At 44.3% G+C, this 21,980-nt stretch overlaps 3 protein-coding genes and 2 non-coding genes across 9 annotated transcripts in view; 2 read left to right on the top strand and 3 right to left on the bottom strand.

Annotated features, from left to right (window-relative positions):
* LOC139366907 (pleckstrin homology-like domain family B member 2) overlaps positions 1–4,753 on the top strand; it is a 46,207-nt gene extending 41,454 nt beyond the window's left edge. The window contains exons 14-19 of the mRNA XM_071104656.1: positions 789–879; positions 945–1,088; positions 1,229–1,448; positions 1,545–1,630; positions 1,765–2,316; positions 2,463–4,753. Of these exons, the coding sequence (XP_070960757.1) occupies positions 789–879; positions 945–1,088; positions 1,229–1,448; positions 1,545–1,630; positions 1,765–1,905 (682 nt within the window). The 3' untranslated portion in view covers positions 1,906–2,316; positions 2,463–4,753. The remainder of the gene's footprint in view (positions 1–788; positions 880–944; positions 1,089–1,228; positions 1,449–1,544; positions 1,631–1,764; positions 2,317–2,462) is intronic.
* Positions 4,754–7,519: 2,766 nt separating this feature from the next.
* On the bottom strand, positions 7,520–13,523 carry LOC139366906 (T-complex protein 1 subunit epsilon-like). The gene is made up of 11 exons (XM_071104655.1): positions 13,288–13,523; positions 12,581–12,641; positions 12,238–12,402; positions 11,562–11,760; positions 11,137–11,329; positions 10,525–10,674; positions 10,214–10,333; positions 9,929–10,114; positions 9,601–9,738; positions 8,282–8,462; positions 7,520–7,932 (listed from the first exon to the last, which is right to left on the bottom strand). Exons 1-11 carry the CDS (start codon positions 13,390–13,392, stop codon positions 7,805–7,807), a joined length of 1,626 nt encoding a protein of 541 aa, XP_070960756.1. The 5' UTR covers positions 13,393–13,523; the 3' UTR covers positions 7,520–7,804.
* On the bottom strand, positions 10,899–11,032 carry LOC139367255 (small nucleolar RNA SNORA49). Its single transcript, XR_011626850.1, has one exon. It is a non-coding gene; the product is annotated as a small nucleolar RNA SNORA49 (small nucleolar RNA).
* On the bottom strand, positions 11,869–12,002 carry LOC139367256 (small nucleolar RNA SNORA49). The gene has a single exon (XR_011626851.1). It is a non-coding gene; the product is annotated as a small nucleolar RNA SNORA49 (small nucleolar RNA).
* Positions 13,517–21,980, top strand: part of LOC139366905 (methionine synthase reductase-like) — a 28,515-nt gene continuing 20,051 nt past the window's right edge. Inside the window, exons 1-10 of one of the 5 annotated variants that reach the window (XM_071104649.1) lie at positions 13,517–14,392; positions 14,637–14,781; positions 14,998–15,151; positions 15,246–15,363; positions 15,861–16,380; positions 16,454–16,567; positions 16,683–16,836; positions 16,976–17,064; positions 17,658–17,838; positions 21,745–21,787. In XM_071104649.1, coding sequence (XP_070960750.1) covers positions 14,638–14,781; positions 14,998–15,151; positions 15,246–15,363; positions 15,861–16,380; positions 16,454–16,567; positions 16,683–16,836; positions 16,976–17,064; positions 17,658–17,838; positions 21,745–21,787 — 1,517 coding nt within the window. In that variant the 5' untranslated portion in view covers positions 13,517–14,392; position 14,637. Of the gene's footprint in view, positions 14,393–14,477; positions 14,501–14,633; positions 14,782–14,997; positions 15,152–15,245; positions 15,364–15,860; positions 16,381–16,453; positions 16,568–16,682; positions 16,837–16,975; positions 17,065–17,657; positions 17,839–21,744; positions 21,788–21,980 lie in introns of those variants that run through there. The other 4 variants (XM_071104651.1, XM_071104652.1, XM_071104653.1 and 1 more) reach the window with 4 other exon arrangements.

The raw sequence follows: 21,980 nt of genomic DNA, 5'->3' as shown, positions 1-21,980 counted from the left end.
CTTGTGCTGCATCGTTCCCAGATGGTAGAATGTCTTTGTGTGTGTTCCATGGGAAGAACAAGCCTTGTGCTGCATCGTTCCCAGATGGTAGAATGTCTTTGTGTGTGTTCCATGGGAAGAACAAGCCTTGTGCTGCATCGTTCCCAGATGGTAGAATGTGTTTGTGTGTTTCATGGGAAGAACAAGCCTTGTGCTGCATCGTTCCCAGATGGTAGAATGTGTTTGTGTGTGTTTCATGGGAAGAACAAGCCTTGTGCTGCATCGTTCCCAGATGGTAGAATGTGTTTGTGTGTGTTTCTTGGGAAGAACAAGCCTTGTGCTGCATCGTTCCCAGATGGTAGAATGTGTTTGTGTGTTTCATGGGAAGAACAAGTCTTGTGCTGCATCGTTCCCAGATGGTAGAATGTGTTTGTGTGCTGGGAAGAACAAGCCTTGTGCTGCATCGTTCCCAGATGGTAGAATGTGTTTGTGTGTGTTCCATGGGAAGAACAAGCCTTGTGCGGCATCGTTCCCAGATGGTAGAATGTGTTTGTGTGTTCCATGGGAAGAACAAGCCTTGTGCTGCATCGTTCCCAGATGGTAGAATGTGTTTGTGTGTTCCATGGGAAGAAAAAGCCTTGTGCTGCATCGTTCCCAGATGGTAGAATGTGTTTGTGTGTTTCATGGGAAGAACAAGCCTTGTGCTGCATCGTTCCCAGATGGTAGAATGTGTTTGTGTGTTTCATGGGAAGAACAAGCCTTGTGCTGCATCGTTCCCAGATGGTAGAATGTGTTTGTGTGTGTTGCAGTGCCAGCACGTCTAATGTGACCAGACTGGAGGAGATGGAGCATCTACTGAGACAGGCCCAGGAAGAGAAGAACCGCCTCATAGAACACAAGGTAACACAAACACACACACACACAGAACTCCAAGATGTGTAAAGTGTGTGTTGTGTCTGGTGCAGGAGCAAGAGATGGAGTCGCGCAAACAGGCTCTGGAGGAGGAGAGAAGGAGGGAGCATCTGGAGAAACGACTGCAGGAGGAGACCAACAGACGACAGAAACTTGTCGACAGGGAGGTGAAACTACGGGAGAAACAGAGAGTACAGGTGAGAGCGAGAGACAGAAAAAGAGAGAGAGAGAGAGAGCGAGCGAAATAATTATATTCAAAAGTCAAGAGAAAACAGTAGCTCTTCAGGATTATAGGGTTGGTGACCATTTGAGTAACCTTTAACCCCTGTCCCATCAGTCCCGTCCTCTGACGCGTTACCTGCCGGTGCGTAAGGATGATTTTGACCTGAGGGCCCATATAGAGTCAGCGGGCCACAGCGCTGACACGTGTTTCCACCTGTCCCTCACGGAGAAGATCTGTCGAGGATTCCTGGTCAAGATGGGGAGAAAGATCAAGACCTGGAAGAAACACTGGTTCGTCTTCGACCGCAACCGGCGAACGCTCTCCTATTTCTCAGGTATACACTGGATGGTGACCGTGGAGTGTCAATAACTCACACTTTTCTGATGTGTGTGTTAACAACAAGTCTGTGTGTGTTTTGTATGTGCTGCAGACAAGCACGAGGCCAAGCTGAAAGGGGTCATCTATTTTCAAGCCATAGAAGAAGTTTATTACGACCACTTAAAGAAGGCACACAAGGTACCTGTTGCTCCCACAGTCTATTTCTTCTGATCTAGGTCATTTCAAAATGGTTCAACTTTCTCTCTCACCTTACTCTGCCCCTCTCTCCCTCCTCCAGAGTCCTAACCCCTGCCCCTCTCTCCCTCTTCCAGAGTCCTAACCCGTGTCTGACGTTCAGTGTGAAGACTCATGACAGGATCTACTACATGCTGGCCCCCTCTCCTGAGGCCATGAGGATCTGGATAGACGTTATCGTCACCGGGGCCGAGGGATACACTCAGTTCATGGTGTAGAAGGTGTGATGTGGCCAGGGTGGAGGGATACACTCAGTTCATGGTGTAGAAGGTGTGATGTGGCCAGGGTGGAGGGATACACTCAGTTCATGGTGTAGAAGGTGTGATGTGGCCAGGGTGGAGGGATACACTCAGTTCATGGTGTAGAAGGTGTGATGTGGCCAGGGTGGAGGGATACACTCAGTTCATGGTGTAGAAGGTGTGATGTGGCCAGGGTGGAGGGATACACTCAGTTCATGGTGTAGAAGGTGTGATGTGGCCAGGGTGGAGGGATACACTCAGTTCATGGTGTAGAAGGAGTGATGTGGCCAGGGTGAAGGGATACACTCAGTTCATGGTGTAGAAGGTGTGATGTGGCCAGGGTGGAGGGATACACTCAGTTCATGGTGTAGAAGGTGTGATGTGGCCAGGGTGGAGGGATACACTCAATTCATGGTGTAGAAGATGTGATGTGGCCAGGGTGGAGGGATACACTCAGTTCATGGTGTAGAAGGTGTGATGTGGCCAGGGTGGAGGGATACACTCAGTTCATGGTGTAGAAGGAGTGATGTGGCCAGGGTGGAGGGATACACTCAGTTCATGGTGTAGAAGGAGTGATGTGGCCAGGGTGGAGGGATACACTCAGTTCATGGTGTAGAAGGTGTGATGTGGCCAGGGTGGAGGGATACACTCAGTTCATGGTGTAGAAGGTGTGATGTGGCCAGGGTGGAGGGATACACTCAGTTCATGGTGTAGAAGGTGTGATGTGGCCAGGGTGGAGGGATACACTCAGTTCATGGTGTAGAAGGTGTGATGTGGCCAGGGTGGAGGGGAAACACTCAGTTCATAGTGTAGAAGGTGTGATGTGGCCAGGGTGGAGGGTTTACACTCAGTTCATAGTGTGGAAATGGGTTTCTCAAACTCTGTCCTCGGGACAGCAAAGGGTGCACGTTTTGTTTTTTGCCCTCGTACACAGCTGATTCAAATAATAAACAAATCATTAAGCTTTGAATCAGCTGTGTAGTGTTAGGGGGGGGAATAACCTGCACCCCTTGCGGTCCCGAGGACCGAGTTTGGGAAACGCTGGTGTAGAAGGTGTGATGCGGCCAGGGCGGAGGGATTCACTCCGTTAATGGTGTAGAAGGTGTGATGCGGCCAATGAGAAGGGACACATCCAGTTGCCGCTGTAAGAGTGGTGCTTCGGCCAGAGTGGAAGGATACGACCAGCGTGCGGTTCCGGGGCCAGGACTAGATCCTCTCTCTTCTCTGTGACTCAAATGGACGTTTGTTCTTATTTCTGTATTTTATTATTTGTAAAACTTTTTTCAAAGGAAGAATTCTCCAACCGCTGCATTAACTCTCGCCGGTAACTCTACTGGGATTGGCCAGTGTTTAACGCATCATTATGTTGAAAAAGTGATTGGTTGTTGATTTAACTAGGAATGTACATAGCAACCACAGGACGTTGGTGACATATTATGAGTCGTCCTCACCTCAGCAGTCTTCACTGATAGCAACATGATGTGCTGTAGTAAACAAGCAAAACAGAACAGTCATTAAACTTCCTGGTTGTATAGGGATCAAGTTACTGATATTTACTCAACCCTTATGTCCTCTGTTGTGTCCTCCAGTGTAGCCAGAGGTCAAATCATCTTTGCATGGAGTGTCTGGCTAGCCAGGGGTTGATGCGGTATTGGGCATTAACCTTTCTGGGATATGTGGGACGCTAGCAGAGCGCCAAATTCAAATAAATTACTATAAAAATCAAAAAAAACTCATTAAATCACACATGCAAATTAAATTTACACTTGTTGTGAATCCAGCCAACATGTCAGATTTCAAAAAGGCTTTTCGGCGAAAGCAAACGATGCTATTATCTGAGGATAGCACCTCCGTAAACAAAGAGAGAAACCATATTTCAACCCTGCAGGCGCGACACAAAACGCAGAAATAAAAATATAATTCATGCCTTACCTTTGATGAGCTTCTTTTGTTGGCACTCCAATATGTCCCATAAACATCACAAATGGTCCTTTTGTTCGATTAATTCCGTCAATATATATCCAAAATGTCCATTTATTTGGCGCGTTTGATCCATAAAAACACCGGTTCCAACTTGCGCAATGTGACTAGAAAATATCTCAATAGTTACTTGTAAACTTTGCCAAAACATTTCAAACTACTTTTGTAATACAACTATAGGTATTTTTTTACCTAAATAATTTATAAAATTGAAGACGGGATGATCTGTGTTCAATACAGAAAGAAAACAAACTGTAGCATGCTTTCTGGTCACGCGCCTCTAACAGTACACTTCAAGTTACCCTTGTTCAAGATGGCCCTACTTCTTCATTACACAAAGGAATAACCTTAACCAATTTCTAAAGACTGGTGACATCCAGTAGAAGAGATAGGAACTGCAAGAAGATCCCTTAGAAATCTGGATTCCCAATGAAAACCCATTGAAGAGAGTGACCTCAAAACAAAAAAAAATAATAATCTGAATGGTTTGTAATCTGGGTTTCGCCTGCTAACTAAGTTCTGTTATACTCAGACATGATTCAAACAGTTTTAGAAACTTCAGAGTGTTTTCTATCCAAATATACTAATAATATGCATATCTTATCTTCTGGGGATGAGTAGCAGGCAGTTGAATTTGGGCGTGCATTTCATCCAGACGTGAAAATACTGCCCCCTGTCACCAAGAAGTTAATGTGCTTTTTAACCATAAAAAAACAACAACATTTGAATGATATCATTGGCTGATTTTATCATGTAGTTAGTTATATTATATTGTATTTATGCTATTGATTATCAATCCATGTATCTTTATTTTTGCATACAGAAAAAAAAGCAAGAACATATTGTGCCTTAAAGTGTTTGGTCCTTTTTCTTGAAAAAGAGAATTGTCATATGGTATTGATTTGTTGAAAGCAAAGATTCTGGTTTTGCTTACCTTTCACAGAGGAGCCATGTGCTCAGAACCAGCAGGATCAAATGAGAACCACTAGAGGGTGATCTTGTCCTGGATTCAGACTGAATCAGTGGTGGAAATAGTATTGAATTGTCATACTTGAGTAAAAGTAAAGATACCTTAATAGACAATGACTCAAGTGAAAGTCACCCAGTAAAATACTAGAGTAAAAGTATTTGGTTTAAAATAAATTACAATTTACAAACTAAGCATGTGTATTTAGTGATTCTGCCAGATCAGAGGCAGTAGGGATGTTCTTGATAACTGCATGAATTTGACTATTTTCCTGTCATGCTAAGCATTAAAATGTAACGAGCTCTTTTGGGTTTCAGAGAAAATGTAGGGAGTAAAAAGTACATTGTTTTTAGGAATGTAGTAAAGTAAAAGTTGTCAAAAATATAAATAGTAAAATAAAGTACAGATTCCCTAAAAAACTACTTAAGTAGTACTTTAAAGAATGTTTTACTTAAGTACTTTACACCCCTGGAGAGAATGACATCACTCAACGGGGTCAAACACAGTCTACTAGCCTTGCTGCTGAACCTGACATCTGGGCTGAGCTGAGAGTCGTGGTGGAACAGAGGCCAGACAGAGACAGCGAGGGGGAGAATGCAGATAATTGGCATGTTCTAAATGTGGAAGTTGATTTTTAGGTCATTATAAGGTCAGTATACTTAAGCAATGAAGCCCGAGGAGGTGTGGTATATGGCCAATATACCACGGCTAAGGCTGTTTTTATGCACAACGCGGAGTGCCAGGATACAGCCCTTAGCCGTGGTATATTGGCCATATACCAAAAAACCCAGAGGTGTTGTATTGCTATCATAAACTGGTTACCTAATTAGTAAAACAAATTCTGTCATACCCGTGGTATACGGCCTGATATACCATGGCTGTCAGCCAATCAGCATTTATGGCTTAAACCACCCAGTTTTTAGAATGGAAAAATAAGCACAAGGAGCTTAACTGTCAGCCATGGGTGCCAGAGAACAAGGTAGAGGAGCTGGAGAGATAGAATGCAGGTAAATTTCACAGAAATATCAGTTTAAATTATACATTTATTTGAGTAATGCTTGATATGGTTTAACGTTGTTCAGTACTAACTTTTAACTAATATTTTCTTTCATGTTATGTCCAATGTAACCTAAAAATATCCACAGCACTGAGAACATTTGAACAACATGTGCACATGTGGCAAACCGGCTGTGCGCGTTTGCCAAACTCTGAACCAACCAGCCGGTTTGCGTTCCGTGGAAACAGCGCCGCTCAAAGTGAATGGCACAGATCCATATATGGCAATGGCTATTTGCATACAGGGCTACTGCAGCTGTGATTGGTTATGGCACGAACTGAGTCGTGCCTGTGAAAGCAACAGTCCTACTCCAATGCGCTCTGCCTACAAGAACATATCTTGCACTGTTAGTTTTGCATACTGAAACAAACAGCATCGTTTTGTTTCGGGATATTACATTGAAAATGTCTAATATTGCGTTGATTCGATCGCGAAACCTCGATAGGGTTAACTTAAAGGCAAAACGGTAGAAAGTTTAAGTGAAGTTTAATCTTGTGCTTCTCTGCTTGGGCTCATATTTCTTCTGGTCAGCTGTCCAAGTGAAGCACATGCGAAGTTTAGAGGGAGCATTGGTTATGTCAGCCCTGGAAGCTAGGGACAGCCAACATACGGTTTCCAGGTGTTTGATGCTATTCCATTCGCTCCGTTTCAGCCATTATGAGCAGTCCTCCCCTTAACAGCCTCCACTGCGGCCAGTGAGAGGGAGCTAGGTGGCGCTGAAGAGGGAGAACGCAGGTAACTGATGCAGACCTTTCCCCATGTTAGTGTTTCCAGATTTCTATGAAATATGACCACTAATTAATTACAAGTAAAGTAGTTTTCCTTCCAAAAAGTGGTAATTCACATTTCTGTGTTGGAATGGTGTGGGCGTATACCGTTCATAAGAAAATATGAATGCAATTATACTGCTGATTTGCTGCAGGAGAGACTGGTGCACTTTACAAAATAGATGGCTTCATGAGGAAGGACAATTATGCGAATATATTGAAGATCTCAAGACATCAGTTAAAGCTTGGTCGCCAATGGGTCATGACCCCAAGCATACTTCCAAAGTTGTGGCAAAATGACTTAAGGACAACAAAGTCAAGGTATTGGTGTGGCCATCCCAAAGCCCTGACCTCAATCCCATAGAAAATTGGTGGGCAGAACTGAAAAAGCATGTGAGCAAGGAGGCCTCCAAACCTGACTCAGTTACACCAGCTCTGTCTGGAGGAATGGGCCAAAATTCACATAACTTACCGTGGAAGGCTACCCAAAACTTTTGACCCAAGTTAAACAATTTAAAGGCAATACACTCAATTAGTATTTGGTAGCATGTAAACTTCTGACCCACCGGGAATGTGATGAAAGAAATAAATCCTTCTCTACTATTATTCTTAAAATAAAGTGGTGATCCTAACTGACTGAAGACTGGGAATTTTTACTAGGGTTGAATGTCAGGAATTGTGATACACCTTTAACCAATATATTTAAACTTCCTTCAACTGTATATATATATATTTTTTTACCTACAAGAGTGTACTAAACAATCATTTAATAGTATTGTATCATCGGGGGGGGGGGGGGGGGGGCAATCCACAAGAAAGAAATTGCACAGACCAACATTTTATTGATGACTTCAGCATTACAAGAGCTGGTGTGTGTGTGTGGGGTTCAGTATCAAATGATAAATAACAGTACTCAGGGTTGGACACAGTGCTCGACAAGTGCCTAAAGGCTTCTCTAGATCACAGGAACATTCTAGAACTCTGCATTTGAGTTCTAGAACATTCTATAAACACAGCCATTCTAGAATGCCTCTGTTCCGGAACATTCTAAATTAGAAGAACACAGTTCTAGAAGACCAGGCCGAGCATGCGCTCAGTGGGAGGTCCCTAGTCTTCTGACTCTCCAGGGCTTCTGATGTCGTCTATCTTCAGGATCATTTTGACTACCTGTGTGGCCAGAGAGATCTGCTGCTTCTTCCCATGAAGAGTCTCAATAACATGCTGCTGCTTCATGTCTGGGGGAGAGAAGAGGGTCAACATCAATAACATTTATTTAGGAAAAGATCTAATGCTTTATATCAAGGATGTCAAACTCATTCCATGAAGGGCCTAGTGCCTGCTGGTTTTTCCCTGTCAATTGAAGAGAATCAGGTGAGTTCCTTACTCACTAGTAACCTTAATTCATCAAAGTACAAGGGCTGAGCAAAAACCCAGACACTTGGCCCTCTGTGGAATGAGTTTGACACATGCTTTATATTAAGTGTTTGTAAATATACCAATGTTACCTATCTTTTGTATATCCAAATAACTTTTATTAAATCTACTTATTTTATTACATTTCCCACATTGTGATTCTATCCTTACCGTTGGTATTGAGGTGCAGACAGTCGATGCCCAGGGCTGGGTTGGACTCCGTGACCTGCCTGGCACGGACCTCAGTCATGGTCTGGATGGAGTTGAGCCCGCTGTTCTCTGCCAGGGCCATGGGGATCACCTCCAGGGCATCAGCAAACGAACGCATGGCATATTGCTCCAGAGATGGGCACTGCAGAAAGAGTAGAGGGAGAGATGAGCACACGGCTTTGTTTCAGATAACTGATCAGGCTATTACTGTTACAGAGTCACGCTACAATACAAGGTTTTACAGTGCCTTCAGAAACTATTCATACCCTTTGATTTTTTTCAACAACAAAAAAAAATGTTACAGCCAGGATTAAAAATGGATTAAATGTAGACGTGTCACTGGCCTAGACCCAAAACCCCATAATGTCAAAGTGGAATTATATTTTTCTACATTTGTACAAATGAAATAGAAATGACAAGCTGAAATTTATTGAGTCGATAAGTAGGCAAGCCTAAATAAGTTCAGGAGTAAAAATGTGTTCAAGTCACATAAGTGTGCAATAAGTGTTTAACAAAATTTGAATGACTGACTATCTCATCCCGATACCCCACACACACAATTATCTGTAAAGTTCCTCAGTCGAGCAATGAATTTCAAACAGATTCATCCACAAAGACCAGGCATTTTCCAATGCCTTGCAAAGGGTACATATTGGTAGATGGGTAAACATAAAAACAAAACAGAATAACCCATTGAGCATGGTGAAGTAACACCATCCAAAGTTACTCAATACAATTTGCCCCAAACATAAAACACCACCGAGAACCACTCTCCATATGTTCAAGCATAGTGGTGGCTGTGTCATGTTATGGGTATGCTTGTAATTGTTAAGGACTGGGGAGTTTTTCAGAAAGAAAAAAAAAAAAGATTACTAAGATTACTAAGAGAAAATCTATGGGAAGATCTGAAAATGGCTGTCTCGCCATGAACAATAACATCTTCACAGAGCTTGAATATTTTATTTATTAGCGGCAAATGTTGCACAATCCAAGTGTGCAAATCTGTTAAGAGACTTATCCAGAAAGACTCGCTGCCAAAGGGGATTCTAACATGTATTGTCTCAGGGGTTTGAATACTTATCTAAATTAAGATTTCACTTTTTATTTTAAATGTTCCAAATGTGTAGATCACTAACAAAAACAAACAAAAAAGACAAACCCATTTATTCCCACTTTGTAACAACAAAATGTGGAAAATGTTTAGGGCTGTGAATACTTTCTAAAAGGTACTGTAGATGTTTGACCTGATACGGTGTGTTAATGGTGTATGCACACTGTACCTTGTCAGCGGCCTGGTTGACGGCGAGGGCACAGGCGATCTCAGAGGCTCCGCCCCCGTACACGATGCGGTTGTCCCTGACCAGGTTACGGATGACACACAGCGCGTCATGCAACGCGCGCTTAGCCTCCTCAATGATCTGACAGGGAAAATAAATAAATAGGACAGTTAATGCTGGGCTGCAATTAAAGCACACCGACAGCTCTCCAGGACCAAAATTGTCCACCCGAAAGAGATACCAATGATTGGGAATCTCTGAACTGTCTACATAAACCGATTATCAGCCCCTTAGCATCGTCTCCAACAGTCAACACTAGCAGTCCACCCACCATCTTGTTTCCTCCACGGATGAAGATGGTGACTGCCCTGGAGTTCTTGCACTCCTCGATGACCAGCATGCGGTCCTTGGTGGTGCCGAAGCAGATCTCCTTGACGACGCCGGCTGAACCCAGCTTCTCGGCGGTCAGCTCAGAGAACCGTGGCACGATGCGGCCTCCTGTCGCTATGGCAATCAGCTGAGGCAGGGTGAAACGGAGGTTAGCAACACAGGAATACACAGAGGGAAAATAAACTAAAATTTTGCAGCTGAATGGCATGATGTCCGCGTGTCTCACCTCGATCTCAGGCCCTCCGACCCAGCGGATGGCGGGCAGCTCATTCTGCAGCAGCAGGTGGTTAGCCTCGTCGTCAAAGCCCCACTGGCAGATGGCCAGGTTAGCGCCAGTATCCTTGATCTGAAAAAAAAAGTTACAACGACATATTTTCACTTTTATTTATTTCATCACATGACATTCAGTTAGTTTAGATTATATTTAATTAAATGAGGGTCCTTCATATACACATCTTCCAGTTAGGCTGACAATGACAGGAACATACTATCTCTACAACACAGCTGCTAAAGTTATAAAAAGGTTGTGTGACTGACCTGTTTGATCATCTCCAGGAACTTGTCCTTCTCGTACTTCTGCAGGGCCTTGTATTCCTCCACACAGGTCACGTCCAGCTTGTGCTTGGTCTTGGGCTTAGGGGGCTCAAACGGGCAGGTCAGGATGGCCATCTTTGTGTCTTTCAGGAGCTGAGGGAAGAAGGAGTAAATGAGATTGTTGTAGAAGATAACTGGATGATTTACCTTGCTAAATACGATTTAAAAAGGGAGTGCTTTAGACTTGGATGGGCTAAAATAATCGTATCTTTAACCCACTGTTCCTAGGCAGTCATTGAAAATAAGAATTTGTTCTTAACTGACCTGCCCAGTTAAATAAAGGTAAAATAAAATGTAAAAAGTTAAGTCTATAAGAAATTGTCAGCTCTCTCACAAGCCCCATGTAAAATGAAGATCCTAGATGAGAGGTGAGAGAGCCGTGGTGCTGTATCCCCTGTCAATGTCAGACCACTCCACAGGGGACAGAGTGTCTGGTGTAAGGGAGGGGAAGAGGAGTAACATACACTGCATCCTAGGTTTACATCGGAGGTGACAGCATAGGCATGCTAACACTATGGCTGTGGCACCGCTGCCGTCTTGTGTGTGATTGTGTACCTTGGGCATCTGAGGGTGGCTGAACTCCTTGTCTATGATGACTCCCTTGATGAGCTGGGTGTCCTCCAGCTTGCCTCCCACCTTGCCCTCCATCTTGATCAGCTCAAAGTCCACGTCCTTACGGTTCATGTCCGCCACCGTCAGGACGGCGTTCACCGCGATCTCCGCCATCTGTCTGTGGCAGCGGTTGATCCTGAAAGAAGGAAGATGGGGAGAGAAATGTGTATGAGACCTAATGAAACCAACGGTCAGGTTCATAAATTATACACGTATGCCATCACGTCCGGGCCAAACCAATTTGTGCAAAGAGCTCAAAACTCTACACCACGTTGCCATGCCAATAGCTAGCTGGACCATAACTGACATTTCTGAAAGTTGTCATGAAAACCACACAAAAAAAAGCACCAACTTCCAGTAAAACTCACACTTTGGAACCGAGTGTGGTCATGGCGGTCTGGATGAGTGGCTCTGTGTTGCTGGGGTCGTAAGGAAAAGTCTCGCTAATCTTGTCCAGCTGCGCGATGGCAATCTTGGCGGCCTGGTCGTAACCGTCAGAGATACGGATGGGGTGGATGCCCCTGTCCAGCAGCTGCTCTGCCTCCTCCAGGAGAGCACCAGCCAGCACTGGAGAGGGGGGAGGAGTTTGTTTGGATGAGTGTACCAATATGATTCTGCATTGATTAACAATTGTATCATAGAAAGAATTGCAGGTAATGTGCATGGCTTTCAGAAATTGTCAGCTCTCTCACAAGCCCCAGGTAAGACGAAGATCCTAGATGAGAGGTGAGAGAGCCGTGGTGCTGTATCCCCTGTCAATGTCAGACCACTCCACTGGGGACAGAGTGACTGGTGTAAGGGAGGGGAAGAGGAGCACTCTGCAATTTTAATCCAATGTCTGGATTGGCACAAAAAAAACGGAACCAGGAGTAGTCTACCATCCAATGTTTTTTTTTTTAACTAGGCAAGTCAGTTAAGATCAAATTCTTATTTACAATGACAGCCTACTAACAGGGTAGAGATGCAATAGACCCCAATTGTTTAATTAATAAGCTAATGAGTCAAAGATCAATCTGGGAGACTCAAATATATAGGGGACCATACCAACGACTCCGGTGGTCCCGTCTCCGATCTCGTCGTCCTGAGACTTGGAGAGCTCCACCATGAGCTTGGCGATCTGGTGGTCCACATCCATCATGCTGAGGATGGTGGCTCCGTCGTTGGTGACAGTCACCTCCCCATCCCTGTCAACCATCATCTTGTCCAGGCCTAATGAAAGAGGAAAAGTGAAGGTGGGAGGTTAAATGTACTTCCAAGATGAATGTGTAGCCGTAGGTAGCTGTTACTGTGTTAAGTAACCAGAGGGGTAGAGCACACACAAATACTAGCAGTGGCTTTATCACAGCGCTGTGAATGAATAAGCTTCGGTGTGGCTGTTTGGGCTTACCGTTTGGTCCTAGTGACGTCCTCAGCGTCGAGGCAACCGCCTTTGCTGCCATGATGTGAGACTGCAAAACACAAAAGCAAATCTGGTGGATTTCTTCACTGCGGCTGAGGGAGGGATGCTGCGGGAATGATCAACTAGGTAGATGGCCATGTCCGTGCAAATTAATGTTTGACAACTTGACGTTGGTCAAACTCTCAGTCAGGGTCAAGAAGCAATTGACAAACCTTTCATCTAGATTAGACCGCTAACTGTGGCTAAGCTACTTAGCTAGCGAACTAGTTAACGTTAGCTGCATGACAGCATACGCACGTTCAACAAAACCAAACTATGAATTGCACTTTATTTATTATTCATCATAACTAAGTGAGAAAACACAACGTATGATAACATTAACTAATTAAATGATTCAATTGTTAATTTGAAAACCAGCCGCGACTCACTGGCCTCTTCAGAAAATAAGCACATGGGCAGACTTAGCATGCCGTAGCTAATCGGCTAACTAGCCAACTTGTACAACATAAATTAAAGATACCATTTGATTGGCTCAGAATGTTAACTATAAATCCATAATAACTAAACGTACTCGTTAGCCAACTAAACTAAGTGGGTCTGAAGTTGCAAAGTGTTTTGCAAATGTGCCTTGGTAAGATGCTGAACCATTAATGAAGTGCCATGCTAGCTAACGGGACCTGCTAAATCCGTTGTACCTTCAGTGCATCAAGGCCCGATAAGCGAGTCTTCTTATCCTGGTCTTTGATGATGATGAACGGCCGTCCATACTCATCGAACGCGAGCTGCCCCATAGCGGACATTTTGGGCTGAAAGACGGCGACACTTCAGAAGTGTCCAATGGCTGAAATTCAGACTATTATCGGTGAAAAAGTGGAGTGTTGCTGAGCACTTGGTCGCACGGGTCTGCCGGCGACTTCTGGAAGGATCTCAGGGCGGGGAGGGCGAGACAAAGTGGGGAGGGGGAGGTTGATAAGATTTTTTAATTTTTTAAAAAACTATATTATGAACATAGATTTCAGTTGCCTTTTATACAATTAACGGTTTGAGAGAGATGTTGTGCATATAATGTTTTAATTTACTTTATTTTCCAAATCCCTCCTATTATCCCGTTGCCAAATGAGTTCTTCCAGTCTCGCGATTCTATCACTCTAATCTCGCGGTGTAGTCGAGACGTCTTTGGTGCTAAAGTTGAAAAGTGTGTTGAAAATATTGTATCAAGGAGTTTAAAACTCCGTAACTGTATTTGTTTTATAATGTTTTGGGGTGAATACGTATATATTTTTAGCAAACTATCAGACAGCTAATTTTGCAGTTTTACTGGTATCGTCAAGCTCTTTCCCAGGCTTGAGTAAATTGTCCAGAAAAGTGAATTCAATATTTGGCTTGTGAGCTAACGTTAGTTAGCGCCATTTTTGTCTGTCACTTCCACCAAATAAATTATATCGGACTCCACCACTGAGTTTAGTAGCTGGTCAGTGTCCAGAGCTGGAAGACTGGCACTCAGGAGTTTTAACAGCTATCTTGCCTGTCAGTCCTGATAAGCAGAGAGATGTTCTCCAAAAGCATCCTCATATCAGAGAAAAGCAGTTCGTGTTATGTTAACCGTTAGATAAATAAATGGACACAAATCCACGTGCATTAGGACAGCCTGTTCTTTCCTGGTGTATGCCGTGCGTCACAAGTGACGTAACTTCTGGGTAGGATTTGTACAGTGCTGAACGTGTTCAAAGGTTTATACAATGTTACAAAAGGAATTCCACTGGGATCTGCTACGAGCTCTTCAACTTTCCGATCGTGTAGGTAAGATGCATGAAATGTACTCAGTCCTGGATGATCTATTATGGAATTCAGTTTTACTTGGCTCTGTTTTTAATCTGTTGTCGAGTTGAAATGGACGGATCAGTGTCAGTACGGATGATGCTTCTCAGTTTCTGCACAATGTTCCTATTGTCATCAACAAAACAATGTTGCCACAACAATTTATAGATTTGCTTGCAATAACGTAAAGTTTCACTGACTTTTGTTGTTTCCACTTGTCCAGCAGAATGCCTTGTGAGTTAAAGCCTCGGTTCCTGGTTCTGTACGGGTCTCAGAAAGGCCAGGCCCAGTCCATAGCCGAGGGGATAGCTGACGAGGCCGAGGAGAGGGGACTGTTTGCTGATATCTGCTGCTTGAGTGAAGGACACAAGGTAAAGTTATAAAAGACAAAATAGTGTCAACCTGCCCTCCCATGGCATGCATTCCAATGCAGGCACAACACCTACAATGGGAAACATCACCAACAATCGATCTGCTAAGGAAACTTAACTAGGCCTATGTATGAGTGTATTTGTGGTAGATGTTGTTACTGGCCTCTTCTATTCTCATGTGAATAACTGATCCTGTTTTGTGTATCCCACCCTCAGTTTAACTTGGAGAAGGAGAGTTCTCCTGTGGTGTTCGTTGTGTCGACCACAGGGGATGGGGACCCACCAGATACAGCCCAGAAGTTTGTCAAGAGAATCAAGAAAAAGACCCTGCCCCGTGACCTCTATGCACACCTCTGCTATGCTTTTTTAGGTAAAGAAGAATTGTGTGTCTCAGACGAAATGCCTAGTGCTGAGATAAATTGCTACTATGGCTTTAAAATAAGATTTATTTTTCTCTGCTCCAGCTCTGGGCGATACAAACTATGCAGATTTCTGCAAATGTGGGAAGACTATTGACAGCCGTCTACTGGATCTTGGTGCTAAACGTTTCTATGCAACAGGACATGCAGACGACGGTGTAGGGTAAGGCCCAAGGTTTTTGAATTGGGAAAATAATACATATACTAAAATAATTCTACATGTTGATGTATGAGAATCACTTTAAATCCTGGCACTCACCTAAGAAGCTTTAAAGTAGGGGTACAATGAAAGTGGCATGAATAGAGACAGACTTTTAATGTGCTTTCCCCACGTACCTCCTGTCACCTCATTTGTGTTGTGTGGCACGTTATCTTTCGGTTCCATCACACTGCTTATCTCTGAGTCTGAATAGTCGTTGCTTTCTGTCCAGGCTTCAGTTGGTAGTGGCCTCTTAGGGGCTGTCTCATGTTAATAGTTTAGCTCTTAATCCAAACTGTGTGTGTGTGTGTGTGTGTGTGTGTGTGTGTGTGTGTGTGTGTGTGTGTGTGTGTGTGTGTGTGTGTGTGTGTGTGTGTGTGTGTGTGTGTGTGTGTGTGTGTGTGTGTGTGTGTGTGTGTGTGTGTGTGTGTGTGTGTGTGTGTGTGTGTGTGTGTGTCCAGGCTCGAGTTGGTGTTGGACCCCTGGCTTGAAGGACTGTGGGAGGCGATCAGAGGAGCGTTATCCAAGATGGCCGCCCCTCAGCCTGAGAGAGATGGCCATGTTAGGGACCAGAGAGTATCGTCGAACGAAACGCCTGAATCGTCAGCAACAGACATCAAACTCCACCTCCTGAGTCTCAACGAATCAGAATCCCAGATTACCAAATCCCTCACAACAGCAGCGAGTGCTAAAACTGATTCTTTGGCTGTTTTAGCATCAGAGACCGGGAGCTCAGTTACTGATCTCATAACGGTGTCAGCGACCGACAACACTGGGACTGCTCTTAAACTTGATAGTGTTGTCTCTGAACGCAAGTCAGTGTTGACGACACAGAGTGGACAAACTGGGGCTCCCCCTGCTGTTGTAGAGGCCTCTCTGACACGCTCCTTGCCTCCGCTGTCTGAGTTGGCCCTTAACATCCCAGCTCTGCCTCCACCCTACCTGGATGTCATTCTTCAGGAAGCCACCATAGAAGAAGAGGTGGGTTGTCTCTCAACTCATATTTGTTTGATTTTCTAACATCACTAGCTCCTCATATCCTGTCCCTTCCCAGACCAATGCTCCGGTCAGTAAGGAGACTCTTCACGAGGTTCCCATCTCCAGGGCAGTCCAGCTGACCAGAGACGACTCAGTTAAAACAGCCCTTCTGATCGAGATGGACATCTCAGTGAGTGGCCACTCTTACAACATGGTTTTTCATATAGAGACCAATAGGTAGGTCAATAGATCGAAATGGTGGTTAAAGTAGTTTCTTTACTCCATCCTCTCCTTTGTGTACCCAGTCCCACCCTATGGCCTACCAGCCTGGGGACTCGCTTGATGTGCTCTGCCCTAACAGAGCCTCCGAGGTGGGGGAGCTGCTCCGTAGACTGGGCCTAGAGGATCAGAAGAGCAACCGCATCCAGCTCTCACTACGAAAAGAAACCAAGAAGAAAAGTATGCTGTGTTTTTCTTATAGTCTCTATATACTATATAGCTCTAGTGATGACATTAAACAAATATATTACAACTCTATGTAACTACACACAGTATATGTAATCGACGTAAAATGTGACCCAGTGTTGTTTCCCTCCAGCTGCTCAGATCCCCTCCTACATCCCAGAGAACAGCACTCTGCACTACCTGCTCACCTGGAGTCTGGAGATCAGGACGGTCCCTAAGAAGGTCCCTTCTCCTTTCACTTCCTATACCTGAACTAGCCAGTCCAGAACCTGTCTGTAAAAGTTTACTGCACTGCAGTAAGATCGACACTCTAGGTCCTTCTGAGCGTGTGTGGCAGACAGCTAAGGTTGCAGTGTTGGCAGGTACAGTATGGTGCAGGAATGATGCCTGGGTGCCAAGTCTGTCTCTGCCTCAGCCAACTTGCCATTGTCTTGTTTGTCAAGGTGTCAATGTAACAATGTAACAAGTTCCAGCAGTCCAGAGGAAACTACAAATATGAACTATTTTTTTTAAGTTACATTTTTTTAATACATTTTTTTAATTAGGCAAGTCAGTTAGGGACAAATTCTTATTTACAATGACGGCCTACCCCGGCCAAAACCGGGCGACGCTGGGCAAATTGTGCACCGCCCTATGGGACTCCCAATCACGGCCGGTTGTGATTCAGCCTGGATTCGAACCAGGGTGTCTGTAGTGATGCCTCTAGCACTGAGACGCAGTGCCTTAGACCGCTGCGCCCCTCGGGAGTCCAAACTATATCTGGGACAATAGGTTCTGTGCAATGTGGTGTATAATGCTACTTAGTATTTTCTCAGGCGTTCCTCCGTTCCCTGGTGGAGTGTACAGGAGACAGTGGTGAGAAGAGGAGACTACAGGAGCTGTGTAGTAAACAGGGATCAGCCGACTACAACCTGTATGTCAGAGACCACAACCTCGGCCTATTGGACCTGCTCAAGGCTTTCCCCGCCTGCCAGCCCCCTCTCAGCCTCCTCATAGGTCAGAGCACACTCCCTCTCCTGTCGGTCATAATGTATGAGCTAATCAGAGGGCATTGTTTAGCTTTTACACGTCACAAAACATGTCTCTAGTTTCTAATGGTCAATACAGTGAGCGTATCTAAGTGGTGTACTGGTATTTCTCATCTAACCAGCAGAGGGCAGTATAGCCTCAGTGAATGCAGGTTCAATATAATTTTACATAGAGCGTTTTCCCTCAACTTACATCTTTCTTTTTTTTCCCCTTCTTTTTTGACCCAACTTGGATTTTTACAAACATTTTACTGAATCCTAAATTACCAAACCAATGTTCCTGCATTGCTTCAATCAAGTCTTGATCTATAGGACTGCAAAAAGGAAATAGTTAAATTGCACATTTTGCCACCCATCAGTGATTCCATCTTGTCTCACCATTTGGTCACCCCTGACACACAGAACTATTGGCTGTAAACAGTTAGACTTTATAGTGTCTCATGGCATAAAGCCTAGACTCGCGCTGAGGATTACTTATGTACATTTGTTTGAAGCCAGTTGGAAATGCCCTTTCCATCAGATCAATACATATTGTACATAAAAGTAATCTAATACTCATAAAAAATACTTAGACTAGAACTGTGTTATGTGTCCCATTTGCACTTGTAAGTTGCAATGTCCTCCTACAAAGAGGCTGTGTCACGACTTAATGTCCAATGTTGTGACACAGCCCTTATGGTAACATATAAGTCTTTAGCTTATATCTCCCTCACTAACTTTAAGCATCTCCCTCACTAACTTTAAGCATCTCCCTCACTGACTTCAAGCATCTCCCTCACTAACTTCAAGCATCTCCCTCACTAACTTCAAGCATCTCCCTCACTAACTTCAAGCATCTCCCTCACTAACTTTAAGCCTCTCCCTCACTAACTTTAAGCATCTCCCTCACTGACTTCAAGCATCTCCCTCACTGACTTCAAGCATCTCCCTCACTGACTTCAAGCATCTCCCTCACTAACTTCAAGCATCCCCCTCACTAACTTCAAGCATCTCCCTCACTAACTTTAAGCATCTCCCTCACTAACTTTAAGCATCTCCCTCACTAACTTTAAGCATCTCCCTCACTAACTTCAAGCATCTCCCTCACTAACTTCAAGCATCTCCCTCACTAACTTCAAGCATCTCCCTCACTAACTTCAAGCATCTCCCTCACTAACTTCAAGCATCTCCCTCACTAACTTCAAGCATCTCCCTCACTAACTTCAAGCATCTCCCTCACTAACTTCAAGCATCTCCCTCACTAACTTCAAGCATCTCCCTCACTAACTTCAAGCATCTCCCTCACTAACTTCAAGCATCTCCCTCACTAACTTTAAGCATCTCCCTCACTAACTTTAAGCATCTCCCTCACTAACTTTAAGCATCTCCCTCACTAACTTTAAGCATCTCCCTCACTAACTTTAAGCATCTCCCTCACTAACTTTAAGCATCTCCCTCACTAACTTCAAGCATCTCCCTCACTAACTTCAAGCATCTCCCTCACTAACTTCAAGCATCTCCCTCACTAACTTCAAGCATCTCCCTCACTAACTTCAAGCATCTCCCTCACTAACTTCAAGCATCTCCCTCACTAACTTCAAGCATCTCCCTCACTAACTTCAAGCATCTCCCTCACTAACTTTAAGCCTCTCCCTCACTAACTAAGCATCAGCTGTCAGAGCAGTTTACCGATCATTGCACCTGTACACAGCCCATCTGTAAATAGCCCACCCAACTACCTCATCCCCATATTGTTATTTATTTTTGCTATGTTGCACCCCGGTATCTCTATTTGCACATCCTCATCTGCACATCTATCACTCCAGTGTTAATGCTAAATTGTAGTTACTTCGCTACTATTGGCCTATTTATTGCCTTACCTCCCTAATCTTACAACATTTGCACACACTGTATATAGACTTTTTCTATTGTGTTATTGACTGTACGTTTGTTTAATCCATGTGTAACTCTGTTGTTTTTGTCGCACTGCTTTGCTTTATCTTGTAAAGGTGAAATAAAAAAACAGCAACACCTTTTCAGTAGAAGAACTGGGCGATGCAGAAATGTGGACATATTTAAATGGGGACATACGTACCCTGGTGAAGAATGTACTGGTGGAAGCGTTTTGGGTCCAATAGCTGTTGCTGGGGTCCTGTCATAGACTATCCTACTATATTTCACAGGGGCATAGCTACGGAGCTGTGGAGGGCAGGGCAGGCCACAGGTTAACGATCGCTACATCTCTGACTGTGTCTGTGTTAAAACACATTTACTGGCCTCGTGGTGTCCCATTAGGTTTGACTGAGTGAGTTTAAGGTGGAGTAACACTCTGTGCCTAATCATTATCTTTCCTGTGGCATTGTGTCTCCTAGCTACAGATGCTGTGGAATATAAAGGGTAAAGAGGGGATTTGTAATTGTAATCCACTTTGTGGTTATTATTTTTCCTCTTTGTGTAGTGGACAGAAATTAGATGTCACTCCGAGAGTGAAATATCTCCGACACTACTATAAAAGATGAAGGGAATATCTTGTGACATGCATCAGATTCCTTCTTCCAGTGATGTCATGTGACCCCCCCCCCCCCCCCGTTGTCTCTGATAGAAAGTTTACTGTCAGAACTCGGAGGCCGGGCTGTAGACCATCAGGGAGGGAATGAGACGGTTAATGATCATGTTAAACCTGTAGATGAGAATGGCAGGGGGAGATTACAGCAGTGCCTGGGGGTTATGGGTACACCAGGTGTCAGTGATGCATCCTGACCCGTTTCCTGTAGTAGAGTCAGTGATACATCCTGACCCGTTTCCTGTAGTAGAGCCAGTGATACATCCTGACCCGTTTCCTGTAGTAGAGTCAGTGATATATCCTGACCCGCGACCTGTAGTAGAGCCAGTGATACATCCTGACCCGTTTCCTGTAGTAGAGCCAGTGATACATCCTGACCCGTTTCCTGTAGTAGAGCCAGTGATACATCCTGACCCGTTTCCTGTAGTAGAGCCAGTGATACATCCTGACCCGTTTCCTGTAGTAGAGCCAGTGATACATCCTGACCCGTTTCCTGTAGTAGAGCCAGTGATACATCCTGACCCGTTTCCTGTAGTAGAGCCAGTGATACATCCTGACCCGTTTCCTGTTGTAGAGCCAGTGATACATCCTGACCCGTTTCCTGTAGTAGAGCCAGTGATACATCCTGACCCGTTTCCTGTAGTAGAGTCAGTGATACATCCTGACCCGTTTCCTGTAGTAGAGCCCAGGTAGTCCAGCTGTTCTGGTTCTCTTTCCTCTCTAGTTGTATTGGTTACCTTTTAGGGTTGAAGTGAATAATGGGTTGAGGGTATTTTATCACATAAAAACTGAGACTGTAGTAGATCTTCTTCACCCGCCCTAACCATTACATTTGACATATTTAGCAGACTCTTATTCAGAGCGACTTACTCTGAGGGGGGGGGGAGGAGGGTATACCCTGGTATTTCAAGCACCGTGCTCTACCAACTGAGCCACACCGTACCCAACTATTATAGCTCTTCCTGTACCATATTCCTCAGAGGCCTCGTTCCCAGACTCCAAATTACCTCAAAAGAGGGCACCTTCAAATGCTGACATTGAAATATGGTGGACATGAACTATCTCCATCCTACATGCACCACATCTACACTCTGGGGATATGAGAAAAACGACATGATTTTATGAATACAGAAGTATGCTCTAAAATAAACGTGTGTGTAACAAGGAAATAGGACCTGAAGGTTGGGTGGGTGGATCTCAACTCTGAAGTAGGCCGCCCCCTCAGCTCCTTTACGCCGTTGTCAGTGATCTACACAGCAAGGTGACACGATGGATGGATTCCTCCTTACGGTAATATCCTCTCACCTGATGCATTTTCCTTTTTTATTTCAGAACATTTGCCCAAACTGCAACCAAGACCGTACTCCGCGGCAAGGTAAGCTGTTGTACTAGGGCGGCAGGTAGACTAGTGGTTAGAGCGTTGGGCTGGTAAGTGAAAGGTTGCTGGTTACACTACCTGAGACTGCTAGTTGAAAAATCTGTCAATGTGCCCTTGAACAAGGCACTTAACCCTCATTTGTACTGGAACAAGATTATGGTATACAGTCACTTATTTAGCCTCTACGTAC

The sequence above is a fragment of the Oncorhynchus clarkii genome, chromosome 15 (assembly GCF_045791955.1).
Source record: "Oncorhynchus clarkii lewisi isolate Uvic-CL-2024 chromosome 15, UVic_Ocla_1.0, whole genome shotgun sequence".
Lineage (NCBI taxonomy): Eukaryota > Metazoa > Chordata > Actinopteri > Salmoniformes > Salmonidae > Oncorhynchus > Oncorhynchus clarkii.
Note: the sequence above shows the minus strand (reverse complement) of the source record. Positions and strands in the feature narration are given on the sequence as shown.